Here is a 14,505-nt window from a genome sequence, read left to right on the forward strand (position 1 = left end):
CAGCTTGGAGAAAGGCGACAACTGAATGACAATTCATGCTGCCAGCTATATATTTACTACAGGGAAATATAAACTGCATGTATTTTACATTCTGTAATACTTGACTTCAAATATGTATATACAACCTGGAAATGAAGCCATTTAATCTCTCTTTTGAGACTACAGGGGAACCATCCCAACAGTGCTCTAGGATAATGAAATATTGGTATAGACTTAAAATGTCTTATTTGTAAGTATTTTGAACTGGAAACAAGAGGCATTGTCTCAAGTGCATGACAAGAGAGGAAAAATATTTATGGTCTCTTACAAAGGAAACAACTGGATTACAATGTCTTGCATATTTTAAGACTCAGTTTTTTAATTTACCACTAAAACTAGACAAAAAAATAGAATTGATAACTTTCAAGTCAAGCTGCCTGTAATATTAATGATGTATTATCAATATATTAATAAACATACTCAGTGTTAAAGTGCCTTCAAATGAATACACTAATCAAGTATAGCATTCACTTAAGAGAATTATATAAATCAAGCAAACATTAAAAATGAAAGAAGGAAAAAAAAAAAAAAACTCAGCCACTACAAAATTCATTCTACAGCTGTTAACAAAATGTGGTATAAACCTACCGCTTTGACCCACATTAACTAGTCAAGGCACAGATTCAAAAATAAAAAGAAAAAGGAACATTTTCACACACAGCAATAAGAGTCACCCGGTTTCTTTACAGCTTAAAACTTGTGCTTTGAAACACTAGTATAAAATGCAAGTCATTCTGTGGCCTTTCATGACCCAGTATAATTAATGGTTACTAAAGCTGGTGCCTGAAGCAGTAGAATATCTGTTACTTTAAAGGACGAGGACATGCAGGCATCGGGACTCTGTAGAAAGTTCCAGAGTACTCGGCCGAGAGCCGCAGGGCTGTCCAGGGCGAACACGTTCCCACATGCTGGTCAGTGTTGTTTCTGCACCACGGGCTGTTTCAGACACAGCTCACTGCCACATGAAACTATGGGCCGCTGACTGTCCATATGGTAACGGATGAGGTGTCCCACACTCTTGAAGATGTGATCCTTTGTTCTTACCTGTAATGAAATCAATGGATAAAAAAAAAAAAAAAAAGGCAGCACAGGTGAGCATTATACATTTTCTCCATATATGGTTAAAAAAACAGCAGCTAATAACCATTCAACTCCCATGATGTATGACAGCATGAATGGTCCAGCATACCATTCCTTCAGGGTCAACCAGCAGCAGGTGTTTGGCTGTGGCTCCCTGCAGGCCACTCAGCACGTACTGGCCAGGCAAAGAGCTGCTTTCGCGCACCAGGAAATCGCCACTGTCCATCAGCAGGCTCTCCGCCTCGTGCCGGCTCATCTGCCCATGGTACCAGGCCTCGCACTGCAGGAGCTCCTGGATGTGCTGGAGGACGTCTGGGAAGGTGCTGGCATCTCCTAGTGTGCTGTAAGCCGCCTCTGCGCCCTCCACACTCTCCACCGGGATGGGGGCAACACCCTGCTTGGCATCTGACGCATGCAGGATGGGGGTGACTTGAGTGAATGCCGACAAACTCGGGTTTCCCAGTATCATTTTTCATACAGACAACTTATTGATTTGAAATTAAGGAAGAAACAATATCCTGGTAAGTGCTACAATGATAGTGCCCAGTCAGTCCTTCATGGTAGAACAGATACTTCCTGTAGGAAGTCACTGCCACATCTGACAGGCCCTTTTCAGTCTTGTTGACTCTACATCCTCTGTATATCAAGTATCTGTGTCCTGCAAGGCTGCCAATAATCTTGCAAACATATTGCTTTTGGGGGCGGGGGGGCACTGAGAAAAATGAATTTCAAGCAGATTTCTCCATTTTAATCCAAAGGTCCAAGGGAAACAACAATTCACATTTTCCTTTGTTTTCAATAAATTTCCAATTAAGTCAGCTAAAGTGTAAGAAAAAAAGGAATAAGTCAGCAATCCCGGATTAATAAAATGATGGGCATTCCAACCACACAGCCTGCAGTCTTTTTTAAAAAAAAAAAAAAAAAAGTCCTTCATTCTTCCACGATGTCTTCACTAACATCCTTCAAACACCCAGGATGACTCCACAGCAGTATCAGTATCACACAGCGCTCACCACACAGCCCTTCGTAACAAAGGTCCTGTTACATGTGACCACAGATGTCACGCGTCTGTCTTACCTGCAGCGGAAAGGAGCCGTTTGCTGGTGAGAGCACAGTTTTCATATGTGCTGACGTTCTGCGGACAGCCAATCTGCAAGACAATGAAAACAACGGGGGGATGAGTCACTCAGGAAGCTGCAGCATGAGTGTTATGCGATGGATTACAAATGGGAACTGGGGGGTCTTACCCATTGGAGCTTCTCATCCTCCATTTGACAGCCACCAGGAGACACCAGGATTGCTTCCGTTTTCACCCGCATATCCAGTAGCCCACCTGGGGGAGGCTGCTTGCCAGGAATCTCGTTGTAATACTGGTGAACCTCAGAGCTCTCCGGACACCAGCCGCCGTCAGCAACCGCCCCCCTGCCCGTAAAGAGCCCCAAAAGAGAGGTGGTTGACAGTGTAACAGAGCAGTTTTAACACTTCAGCACAGCCACTGTTGGGGTGATAGTTTAAAAAAAAAAAAAAAAAAAAAAAAGAGGACTCCAGACCAACCAGTCTCCCAGATACCCATGTAGATTAGCACCCTGTTTCCATGGATACAAGAGCCTTATTCACATGAGGATTAGGCAGGGAGAAAGTCCATTGCAAAAGATCCCTGTGATAAACGATGGCTCAGTTTCAGCCGTTCAAAATCTGCACCAACAGGCCAGAACACAAGCAGGGTGTACTACAGCTGCTGTCTGGGGGGGGACAGGGAGACCACAGAAACCACAGGACTTAACAGCTGGATCTGCACTTGCAACACACTGACTGTCCTTCCTTCAGTGAGGAACTGTGTTGTGAGCAGGTTAAGTAGCAACGTATTTTGCCTGAAACCTGAGCCGAGCTGGAGAGAACAGTCACTTCCTGCTAATTTATCACATCAGTGCGCACATGGGTGGCACTGCACTGTGGCCATGAACCTGGAAGGGTACACAGCCTTCAGAGATGTAAAATATCTAGGTGAGACACTGCATGTTATGGACTGTTGTATGCAAGACATGCATTTAGATTAGACAGGAATGATCTCTCACCTGTTGCAGATGCTGTTCAACAATACCCATCGAATACTCAGCTTTTAAACATGCAGTATCATACATTAAACAAAGTCTATTGTCTTCACTATTAGTTCATCACTAAGATAAAGTCACTTGCCACTTGATGTCATCGGACCTGCCGAAATCCTCGGGATCAATAAGACAGAATGTGAGCAGGGCCTTAGAGACAGCCTCATGAAAAAGAGGAGACACTGACCTCTGTGTGGTTGCAAGTAGAGCAGAGGGGTTGTTCAGAACCTGCCGGAAGCGCAGCTCAAACGCTTGTCCAATTGTGTTTATGACCTCCTGAGCTACTCCATCTGGGCATTCCAATATGTGACATGCTGCAAAAAAGCATCAAATGCAGCAGTGCTAACATGCACAAATGCATTGTAAGTGTCGTCAAGTCAAATCTGACTCATAGTGACCACAAAAAGGGTTTTTATGGTAAGGCAAGGTAGAGAAATGGTTTACCATTGTCTTCCTCCATGCACATCATTGGACTGCAAACATGTGGAGAGCATATAAACTCCACTCCCCTGAGCTGGATTTGAACCTACCCCCAAACACGCATCTCAGGGATTGTGTGGCACTCGTATTACCCATTGCACAACTGTGCCGCTTGGACTAGCAAGTTCACACCACTCTCATAAACAGTAATTTTATAACAACAGCACCTTATAATAATATGTTTGCCTGGTTTTTCAGGAATACTCACCCCTATGATTAACTGGGTCTTTGGCAACATAAGCCACATAATCAGTAGTGTCCTGTAAGACAAGACAGAACAAGAGGAAACTTAGGAGTACATACTGATCAAAATAAAAGAAAAACTAAGTGCATCCAAAACCAGAACATATTTCCCTCTCTGTTACAGATGGAAGTACGTTCTGGTACAAGCCCACCATGGAACAGCATGCAAGTCTGTGGCTAACAGAGACCTTCTGCCAAATGACACCCTCTCCACACCACCAGAAATGGTGGCAGAAGCCCCTGTGGGACCTGCAGGAGAGAGCACCTCCCCAGCCAAGAAGGCTGCTGAAGGAAGAGGGAGCAGACAGTGTTCTGTGAGTCAACAGGAAGCCGACCTCTCTGTTTGCCGTTGCCCACAGAGAAGTAATTAACAGTAATTTAATGACATGGTGCGTGTCACATATACTGCTGAGATTATGATTAATACAGAAGCAGCATCAGGAAGTGGAAGGTGCGCAGGGGGAGGACTGTTACGTTAATGAAATCACCGCGTGCTTATCAACCCTGCATTACATCCTCTTCTATATTACAATCACCTCTTACATCTGCTTATTTTGTAAGGCACGGTCATCAAAAAACTGTGTCTATGCCAGCTGCTCTCTTCCCACTGCTGATGGCAGTCTTCTTCATACGAGAAGCAGAAAGGCCGCAGGAAATCAGATAAGAGAGCAGTGCAGTAGGATACCCCTGGAACTTCTCTCTGACATTTTCATGTGCAAACACCACATCCACACCCCCAACTGTAGTCCCCACCCCCATCCAACATATCCAGTGTCCAACCTCCAGCCGACGTTCGACGGCAAACCCTCACGCTCCACCCAACATTGCTAACACAAACCATCATTCTTTACCAAACATCAATAACCCAAATCCCCATTCCTTACCGTGCTCAAATCCTGAAAGGCTGAACCTCTGCCTTACGTCCCCATCCGCTATTTTCTACCCCATATTCCAAACATCAACCCTAGTCATCTATACCACATTCTCATTCACCATTCACACCAAACAATACCAGCACCACCCCTCACATAAACCGCACAACTCCTACACAAATATAATTTAAGTAAACATACAGGGTCCCCTCCAGAGGCAAATGATATGGACTGCATGTGGTGATGGACAATAGTCTAGAGAGGAGAGAAACGGGAAAAGATTAGTGTTAAATCCATAACCAGCAGTACAACGTGAGCATCAGTGTGGGGCCAGAATTGATCCAAAAGAGTGGAGCTTGCCGATATCCTGCATTTACACCAGAAAGATGAAGCTACCATTTCTTATAATCCTTTGTAAAAATATTTGTCCTGGTCTTCAGATTAAATTACCATCTTGGTTAATGCAGCAGTTCTTATATAGCGGTCTTCATTTTTTGAGCTTGTACTGCAGCCGAGTAAATACTTCTTACCTGTTGAGAGCCAAGGGTGGTTAAACTCAAACTGTTTGTGGAGATGTTTAATTTGATGTTCATTCCAGAAAACTGCAGATTGCTCTTGCCCAGAATGGCTGAAAGTTCTTTATTTGGAGGCTGCGGACAGATAAACAATCTGTTCATCTAACTTTACAGCACACATAACCTGTGGGTGTATATGCATACTGCCACATGTGACATAACGCGACTGAAGGCCAAACCATGAACCAATTGCAGCCATGCAGAAGCTCGGAAGTAACTGTCTGTAAACACACACGCACTGTGCATTTTGTAGTGGGGCAGGCGTGGATGTGTACAGATAATTGAAAAGTGTGTGTTTGCATACATTCATGCAGTTGCATTTTTGTTGATACACTGTATGTGTGTATGTATGTTTATGAGGACATGGAAGTGCCTCTGTGTGTCTGGCTAGTTCCTCACTCTCCTTACCTTCCTGTGCTTCAGTGCTGCCTTTACTCCAGGCACACAGTCACACAGGCGACTTATGGCTTCCCTGCGATGATCAACAGCACAAAACAAGACAGGAATTTTACAGTAACTTGAGTAACAGGATATGGTATCTATCCAGTAACTGCCGTATTGACCACTGGCTTTAGTCTACTTTAAGAGATAATTCTGCATTCTGCTTATGAGACTTTGTCAGTGAACATCTCCAACATAATAGCCCCACAGTTTTATTTGTTCTTATTATAGCTTATAATTTATACTGTGGCACGCGTGTCCCTTGTGACTGAATCTCAGAGGTCCTGGAGATGAAGTGATGTCACAGAGCGACAAACGCACGTTTGAGCTCCGAGTGTTTCTGGATCTGCATCATTCTTACATGCCTTGCAGTGACTCACACGCTGCACAGTAATCGAACGCAGCGCAGCAAGTGTGTGACATTTGATTTCCTCTTCGACAGGGGGGGGATAGGAGGGATGACTCCAGGGGGCAGGAGCCAGTGCAACTACAAGATATACAGTAATAAGGAGGATTTTTCATCGGCGTTCTGTTACTGGTCAGTGCATGGCTAGTATAAACCCTGCGTGCTTCTTTTGAAGGCGAGCAGACAGACCTTCAGTATGCATCAAGCCCCCCCCCCCCCACACACACACACACACACACACACACACACAAGAAAACAGCTCAGGTATTAAGGAAAAATTTGTATGTAGAGTAATAAGTACTGAATCACAACAAAGTAAGAGTGGAGCCAGGAAGAAGACAGGGAACACAATATAGAAGCACACATATCTGCACACACACCAAGACCCATCCACGCCTGTGCAAACACACACAGGAAACACTTGATGAAGGTGCAGTCAAATCAATAGCAGATTTTCCAAGCGAGCTGTAGTACCAGTCAGGGTCAAGCGGTGGGGAGGGGGGGTGGTCCACAGTGAGAGCACAGGGAAGATACTGATGCCTTTCAGGGTGTACTGGCACCAGGGCTATAGCTCTGCTGTCTGAAAAACAGCCTTTCCCAGAATTTCTCACATCCACATCCTAGAGCTGCCTTCAGGAGCTACAGCTTACTGTCTGAAAGAGCCCCGAGTCCTACCAGCATCCCAAGAGGAGTTTACAAGGAGAGAGCTGGGCCTCCAGAGCTTTGAGAGGACAGGCCTCCGAGTTTAAATAAGAGGTCGTACTAGGGAGCATAAATTATAGTCATCATAATTTCTTGATTATGACAAATTTATTCTCTTTTCAGATCAATTAATGGAATAAAGCAAATGTTGCTGTAGTACGCATATTGATTTTTGAGGAAAATCAAACTGATTTATTAAATGTCATGCACTTGGGTTGAGAAGATGAAATGAGAACGAAGAGCTTAGAGAGGAATGTTCAGTCCCAGTGAAATCTCCACCTCTGACAGCGGGAGGAAGGGGCAGTGTGGGTGTGAGCTGATGCCCAATGTACATTGCAGTAAGAGTCTGGACAAGCTGAAATTCTCAGCACCAGGGATTCAATTACACTCAGTCAATTACATCAAAGTTATTCAAATAGATATCATATCAAACAGATATTGGAAGATCAAATTTCCTTTAATGATTGTAAGTTCATAAAAAAATTTAATAAATAATCCTGGGACCTGTTCTAAAATCTGGGGGGTTCTTGAAGTACCAGAACAACTATTCACTTAAAGGAGAACAAGTATTCATGTTTCAATACCACTCTACACAAAGTATTTATTCTTTTTAAGAACAAACTGCAAATGCTGAACTATCCAACTTTTTTAGACTAAAATTCTATTAGTCTATTACCAGGAAGTCTGTTCAAATGTAATTTTCCAGTATGCAATTCCTTGAACGCGATATTAGTCTAAACAAAGTTCTTATCAAATTCTTATGTTCTTGATTCCCTTCGCTTTGATAACTCTAGCAATAGAGCTTATAGCTCAACGAAAGCAAGAAGTTCTGTTTCTTATAGGTTCTTAGGATGAAACTCTAGATTCCTTTAGCTGCCTTGTTAGGATTGCAGGCTGCTGGATGGTAACATAGTAGATGTGCACACCAGCATGTGTGCACGCACGCACGCACGCACGACAGAACTGCCTTCCTTCATTCTGTAAAAAAAAAAAAAAAAAAAAAAAAAAAAAAAACAGGACTGGCACACAACAAACAAAATGTGATCTCATTTAATGAGACACAGGAAGAATTTGCCCGGTTCCTAGAAGTGTTTATGTTGATCACGTTGACCTCCAGGCAGCACCATTTTGTCAGCTGGCCGGGACCAGTTGGAACCCAACCCTGAGTTTACTGCTCCTGGGCATGAACCGAGTTTCACTGTGGGCTCTACTTGTTTATCCGTTTTCTTGGAGGATTGTGACACTGGGTCCTACCGTGTGACTTGCGTTCTTGTTTCGAAGTCCAAGAGCCTCATGGACTGCATCACTTCCAAGCAGCCCATGTACTGTGGAGTAAACAAGGCAGAACTCAATCAAGACGGGTCCACCCCTGTCAACCAGTGCCCTTCCCGAACGCCCCCTGATGTTTCGGCCTCATTGTCAAGGACTACGTTAACCCAACTCACACACAGCAACAGTCAAAAACACAGCTGAGACCTGCAGTAACTTCACTCACATACAGATTCAGACAAAGAGGATTCAGTGTAATTTTGTTGAATTTGCCTTCTCTGAGTTGTATGTCTCTTTGGAGGAAAGCATCCACTAAATTAATCAATTTAAATGTAAGGTTCAATGTGCCTAAGCCTCAAGCTTTAACCTGGCCAACAAAATCATGCTTGTCTTGAGATGAGTCAGCACTGTTTTACATGTTGCCTAAAGCTTGTACAAGTCATGTTAATGCCACCGGGAGATGATAGTTTTATGTGATATTACAAAAAACTGTTTTCATCCATCATAAATAACTACTTGTCCAGAGCCTATCCTGGAAGCACAGGGTATGATGACAGCATATACAGCAGATAAGACAGCACTCCTTTGCAGGGTAGCTACACACAGCCATCCACTTATACACACACACACACACACACACACACACACACACACACACACACACACACACACACACACACACACAGAAACCACTTGTCCCGAGCAGGGTCGGTGCAACCGGAGCTTAACCCGGCAACATAGGGTGTAAGGCTGGAGAGGGAGGGGACACACACAGGACAGGACAGGACAGGACAGGACGCCAGTCCGCCACAGGGCGCCCTAAGTGAGACTCGAACCCCAGATCCACCAGAGAGCGGAACCCGGCCAATCCCGCTGCACCACCACACCCCCCCTATATGTACACATGCTTTAGATAATTATGAGTCCTTGTTCCACTGGAAACACACATCCTAGGCATGTGGGAAAAGACTGGAGCACCTGGAAGAAACCCACCGAGAACCTGCGAACGCTCTACAAACCGAGCTGGATTCCACACCATATCTAAATCCACAGCTCAGCATCTGTGAGGCACCAGTGCTACCTGCTGTGCCACACATTTCAGGCAACGTATTCAAGAGTGTTCCCTAAGCTTTGTAAACATCACCATGCTTCTTTGGCAGCAACTTTTGGTAATGAGAAGGGCTGCATTGGGCAGCGTGTGGTGTTGGGGACAGGTGAGCTGTTCCACCTTCTAGCTGTTACACAAAGGTCGCGACGCAGCCCTCCATAGCACAGGGAGGCAGAGCAGTGCAGACCCCAAGTCCACTCGATGCAGTTAGATACGGCCCCTCGAGCAGCGCCGCACAATTCAGAAAGGCACTTTTACTATTCCAACCTTGACAGGACAGAGCCTTCACAAGAGCAGGTGAGTCATACCACAAGCTCACACCAGGATGAATAAGTCCACAGCTGTTTCCTTGGCCGGGACGTGGGAGGCTACAATGCGCAGTGCAAAAATCAATACCGCGCGCGTGCACGTATGTGGCCGAGCGTGTGCGCGGACGTCTATATCCATGCACGTTTTTTTGTGTGTCATGTTAATAAGAATCATATTTTTAGTACAAAGAATCATCCACAAAAGGAGCGCAAAAAAAAGTATTTTGTTCTGCTTCACTTGTTCCCTGTTTTAAGACTAAGCTCATTATGAAACAAGGTTTCTCTAAGAACAAATTCTTTACAATAGTTTTAACCTATTTACTTGACAGTGAATCTAAAGGGCCCCAAAATTGAAGGAGGACTGACATGACATGTTGAACGATACACAGGGGAACTTGTTCGGAGCGCTCTGTTGAATAGAGAGACAGTGCTGGGTGTATGAGAAGTGATTTCCTTCAACATATTTGTGCAATATTTTCTTTGCTGCATTGTCATGTGTTGTTACATGTTGATGGGAATAGATTTTGAACTGGTCTTGATGTGCTTCTGGGGTACTGTGGTCCATGTGGCCGTGGGCGCTCCAAACGGAGTCATGCTCTGCCCCCACCTCGCACCCCGCACCCCCCCGGCGTGAGCCTGCATCTCTTTGGCCCGAAACTCAGCCTCACAGAAAGCCCACGGAACGTCACAAGCGCACGTTGCCGCGGACGTGTCACTGACTGAATATTTCTCTCTGATCCAGCAGATCCAAACTAGAATATTAAGAGGGGATGAGTCATTTCTGGTTGCACAGGAAACAGAGCCAGTGTGTAGGTGGTGGTGGAGGGGTTGCGAGAGGAGGGCGGATGTGGGGGTGTACAGTTCCGTCTGCCTCAGATCTCAGTTTGCCGTCCACTTAAAGAGAAAACTGCATAAACTCCACATACTTTGACATGGCAGTTCGCACAATGTTTTGTTCCGATGTTTGTTCCACGCAAATTGCCTCAATATCCTAAGAGCGGAAAAGCTCCAGATTGCAGAAAGAAGTTGCTGGAGGAGGACTGGAAAGAAGAAACTAACCAGGAGCAAACTCCACCGTGGCTAATTTCACAGAAGGGCCATAAAGAGTCTTGCCTCTTGACTGTAAAGCAGTGGGTTCAGCTAAACAGAGAGCGACATTTTTAATGAGACGTGTTACATTCAGGACGTTGCGTTTACTATGATATAAAACCCGACGCGCACCCGCTGTGCTGTCATCTGCTCAAAGCTTCCTTCAGATGTTCCGAATTACAGGTTTAACTTTTGACATAACACCGACAGCCTTCATCTTGCACCACAAAATTTTACACATAAAGAAATGTGTAATTTTACACATAAGTCAGCAACAGCCAGGGAGCGAAGAAAAATATAGTCTTGATTGACTGCCATGTGTTCACATAAAAACTAGAGGGGTTATGATGTGGATGGAAAGTCAGGGGCTGCCAGTAACGTAGTGCTTAGAGCTGCTGCCTTTACGACCCAAAGTTTGCAGGTTTGAATCCCAACTCCAGCTATAGAACCACTGAGCAAAGTACTTACCCTAAATTGCTCCAGTAAAAATTACCTACCTGCATAAAGGCGTAAATAATTAAGTAGTTTAGTACTGTCAGTTGCATTGGAGATAAGCATCAGCTAAATGAATAAAACATATTTGAGATGCAAGGACACACAAATTGACATAGTGGTCTATACTAGTGTGTTCACATGCATGCAGTCCTCATGCAAGCCTTGCTACTACATCTCATCTCAAGTACACATACCCTGATGTTGAAGGATGTCCCCAACTCCAGATGACTTTCACACCCCAGGCTGGGCTTGAGGAAGGAGAGTAGTCCTTCAGGCTGGGCAGACCCCCTTTCGCTGTCAACATGGGGTGGGGACTGGAAGAAGGCTGCTGGGTTCCTGCCAGGGCTGCAGTCGGCAGTCAGTTTGCTGCGAGGGGTCTGCTTGGAGGACAGCGCCAGCCCTTTGAGTGCGAGCAGGCCAGAAGAAGTGTTGATCTTCATGCCGGCCATCCTGGGGATCAAGGTGCAGAGAGTAGTGGCTCCCTCCTCCGGGGCACCCGTTGGAGAGTGCGGGGCACGGAAAGCCGGCCAAGGGGCCAGGTACGGCAGCGGCGTGGCATTGGGGCAGGGGGCCGGCTTTGCGACCGCGGGCAGAGCTGTCGGGCCCCCTGAGCTGTCCTCTAGGGAAGTGACCGAGTCGTTGCGGAAGCGGCTGTACTTGGTGCGGTGCAGCATGCCTGACTGTCCGAAGTGCGTGTCCCCTGAGCCCGGGCTGATGCTGCTCTCTCATAGCCAGAGCCAGCAGGGAGCGAATGGCAACGCGCGCACACACACACACACACACACACACACACACACACACACACACACACACACACACACACTCACTGTCACTCACTCATTCACTCACCGCTGGGACACCAGAGGAAAGAGCAGGACAAAGAAACATATCTGAGAAACAACCAAAAAAAAAGAACAATTTCTCCTTTCCCCACAATCACAGTGCAAATCCAGACCAACGCGAGAACAGAGAACCTTCTGCGCAACTTTTCCTACAGAAAACTGATACCACTCATGCGAGGAGTTGCTGCTCCAACCACGATTCATCTAATGCGCCACATATTCATTCATAAAAAACTATATCAAGTAAAGAAAGCATTAGCTAAGTTCAGTGCTGCGGTTGGGACGCAGACGTAGTACCTTCTGGGTGTTGAACCTACCAGCCCCAGCGCTGTGACCTGTGTTCTTCACCGTCTATTGTCCCCCCTCCTCTTCAGCCACACCGTGACATTTATTTCATCGTCCCACGGGCACACACGCGCCAAGACACGTGCTCATCGCTGCACTCCCCACGAACACCACCTAGTGAAGCCCCCCCGTCCCCCTGCCCTGTCACTTCTCCGCGCACGACAGCTGCCTTCTCATGAATGAACTTTTCGCTTTTTTATGAATGAGTTTCCCCCTCTGGGCGCGCATGCTCAGAAAGGCGCGAGCGAAGCGAGCGTTTCCTGTAATTGGCTGGCAGTCCCTTGGGTGTTTTTTTTTCCCTTTAAGTTACCGTCCAATGAGGGAAGGGCAGGGTGACTCATGCGCGATAAATACAAGACAGTCGAAGCGATTTGAATGTCCTTCATCATGATAGCGGTTTACCGGGGCGTGGCAGCATCACACGGGAAACCTACCAGTACTTTTAAAACAAAAGGTGGACTTCGTAAATGGAAGGGGAACAATCTTGTTTAGTGCTGCTTTTTCCATGCGTTTGGGAGGTGGAACTGAGGACCTGCGTTACTTTTATGTGCGGTGATTCCATGAGAAAAATGAAGATGTTTCTCAAATAAGAACCACATTCATTTTTTTTTTCCAAGACTTAATGTGCTTGTCCAGGGTAATATCCAGAGCCTATTCACATGAGAGCTGCAGGAGCTGGCGTTATATTAAGCGATGTATTAACAGGACATTCCCTAACGCCTCTCTTGTAAACTGATCTGATCAACGAGGTCCGCCTCAAAACTGTTATGAACTTCCGTTAAATAAAGAAATGTCCAGACGGGCACACTAAAGTAAAAACACTCACTGAAATGTTTTACTTAGTAAATCGTCTAGTACTAATTATTACTTAATAGAAATCACAAATTTACTTAATTGATGTCTATTTGAAATTACCTGTAAAATGGAGAAAGCTGAAAGTGTCAAATATAACAAATGCGCCTGAGTGCCTATATTATGATATTATACTATTACTCCTATGTCTAATAAGTACACTTAATAATAACAGTAGAATAACCCTTCTTATGTGCCAAAGGTACAGGGAGGGTTATTATAGTCTTTCCTCTTATGATTTTGTAGTATAATTTCAAGTAAGAGAATCAGAAGGAAGCGAACAAAAGTGACTTTTTAGGAGTGTTAAGAGACACCGAGAGCCACACAGAAGCAGCAGATCAAGTTTAATGTTCATCAGACTGAAGTGTATCGGTCACAAAACGTGAGTCCTACGACTGCACTGGGTCGCGACCCCTTGGGCACATTAGGAAAGCGCAGGATTGGGACGCTGTCCTGGGGGGGCGGGGTCACGAGAGCGTTCAGGTTTTGCATTTTTTGCCTCAGGGATAGCAAACTCCATCCAGTTTCTGAGCTTATTTGTAAAGTTGCTTATGTTATGAAGTAAATTACTATACTAATAGCAATAGATAGGTAGGGAGTCCTTTAATTTAAGTTGCGGTTAAATATTCCATCAAAACGTTTTTTTAAATCCAAATTACGTTAAATCGGTTTAGACCACACCTCCTGCTTTAGTACCCTTGAGCAAGGTACTTAGATTATATTTACACAGTAAAAATTGCGCGACTGTATAAATGGGTAAGTAATTGTAAGTAGAGTAACACTAAGTGGCTTTGCAGAAAAGAGTCATCTTAATTAAATGTAAACCATTGGATATGTTTCCAGAAAGCCTGCCAACAGTTGGGACTCTGGTTCCCTCTAGTGGCTGTAAAAATAACCACAGTCGAAAAGCGCTCAGTCCAGTGCAGCTTTCTTCTGTTATCTCGGATATCTCGTATTTAGAATACTGCATTGAATAACTCAAATACGCTTAATGGGTTAATTACTTCAAATCCGGCAAAGTGTGAACGTGTAGCTGACTAACGGCATGCATCTTAATTTTTCCAGTGGCTTGAACCTTTTGTACTAATCCAGGAAAAAATCCCTGGTTTTTAGCCTGTCTGTGTGTGTACCACCATGCCTTCCACAAATATATCCCATTGCTTGTGTTTCCCAGTTTAATCTGAAGACATACATTTTAGTTTAAGTATTTTAATATTAACATTTAGTCAAGATAGTCACACAGTATAACAG

The 14,505-nt window shown here is 44.9% G+C and overlaps 1 protein-coding gene across 1 annotated transcript; it reads right to left on the minus strand.

Annotated features, from left to right (window-relative positions):
* Positions 1-571: 571 nt before the first annotated feature.
* Positions 572-12,014, minus strand: LOC108940860 (SHC-transforming protein 4-like). The gene is made up of 11 exons (XM_018763266.2): positions 11,410-12,014; positions 8,201-8,271; positions 5,806-5,869; positions 5,353-5,472; positions 5,024-5,077; positions 3,916-3,967; positions 3,415-3,541; positions 2,367-2,541; positions 2,197-2,269; positions 1,229-1,524; positions 572-1,083 (listed from the first exon to the last, which is right to left on the minus strand). Exons 1-11 carry the CDS (start codon positions 11,887-11,889, stop codon positions 952-954), a joined length of 1,644 nt encoding a protein of 547 aa, XP_018618782.2. The 5' UTR covers positions 11,890-12,014; the 3' UTR covers positions 572-951.
* Between the last annotated feature and the right edge of the window lie 2,491 nt (positions 12,015-14,505).

This window comes from Scleropages formosus, chromosome 11 (assembly GCF_900964775.1).
Source record: "Scleropages formosus chromosome 11, fSclFor1.1, whole genome shotgun sequence".
NCBI lineage: Eukaryota > Metazoa > Chordata > Actinopteri > Osteoglossiformes > Osteoglossidae > Scleropages > Scleropages formosus.

Coding starts and splice junctions, on each gene's coding strand:
- LOC108940860 (XM_018763266.2), bottom strand. CDS start 11,889: ATGCTGCACCGCACCAAGTACAGCCGCTTCCGCAACGACTCGGTCACT. Junction 3,542..3,915: donor AGACCCAGTTAATCATAGGG/GTGAGTATTCCT, acceptor GCTTTTTTGCAG/CATGTCACATATTGGAATGC. Junction 2,270..2,366: donor AGGATGAGAAGCTCCAATGG/GTAAGACCCCCC, acceptor ATTGTCTTGCAG/ATTGGCTGTCCGCAGAACGT.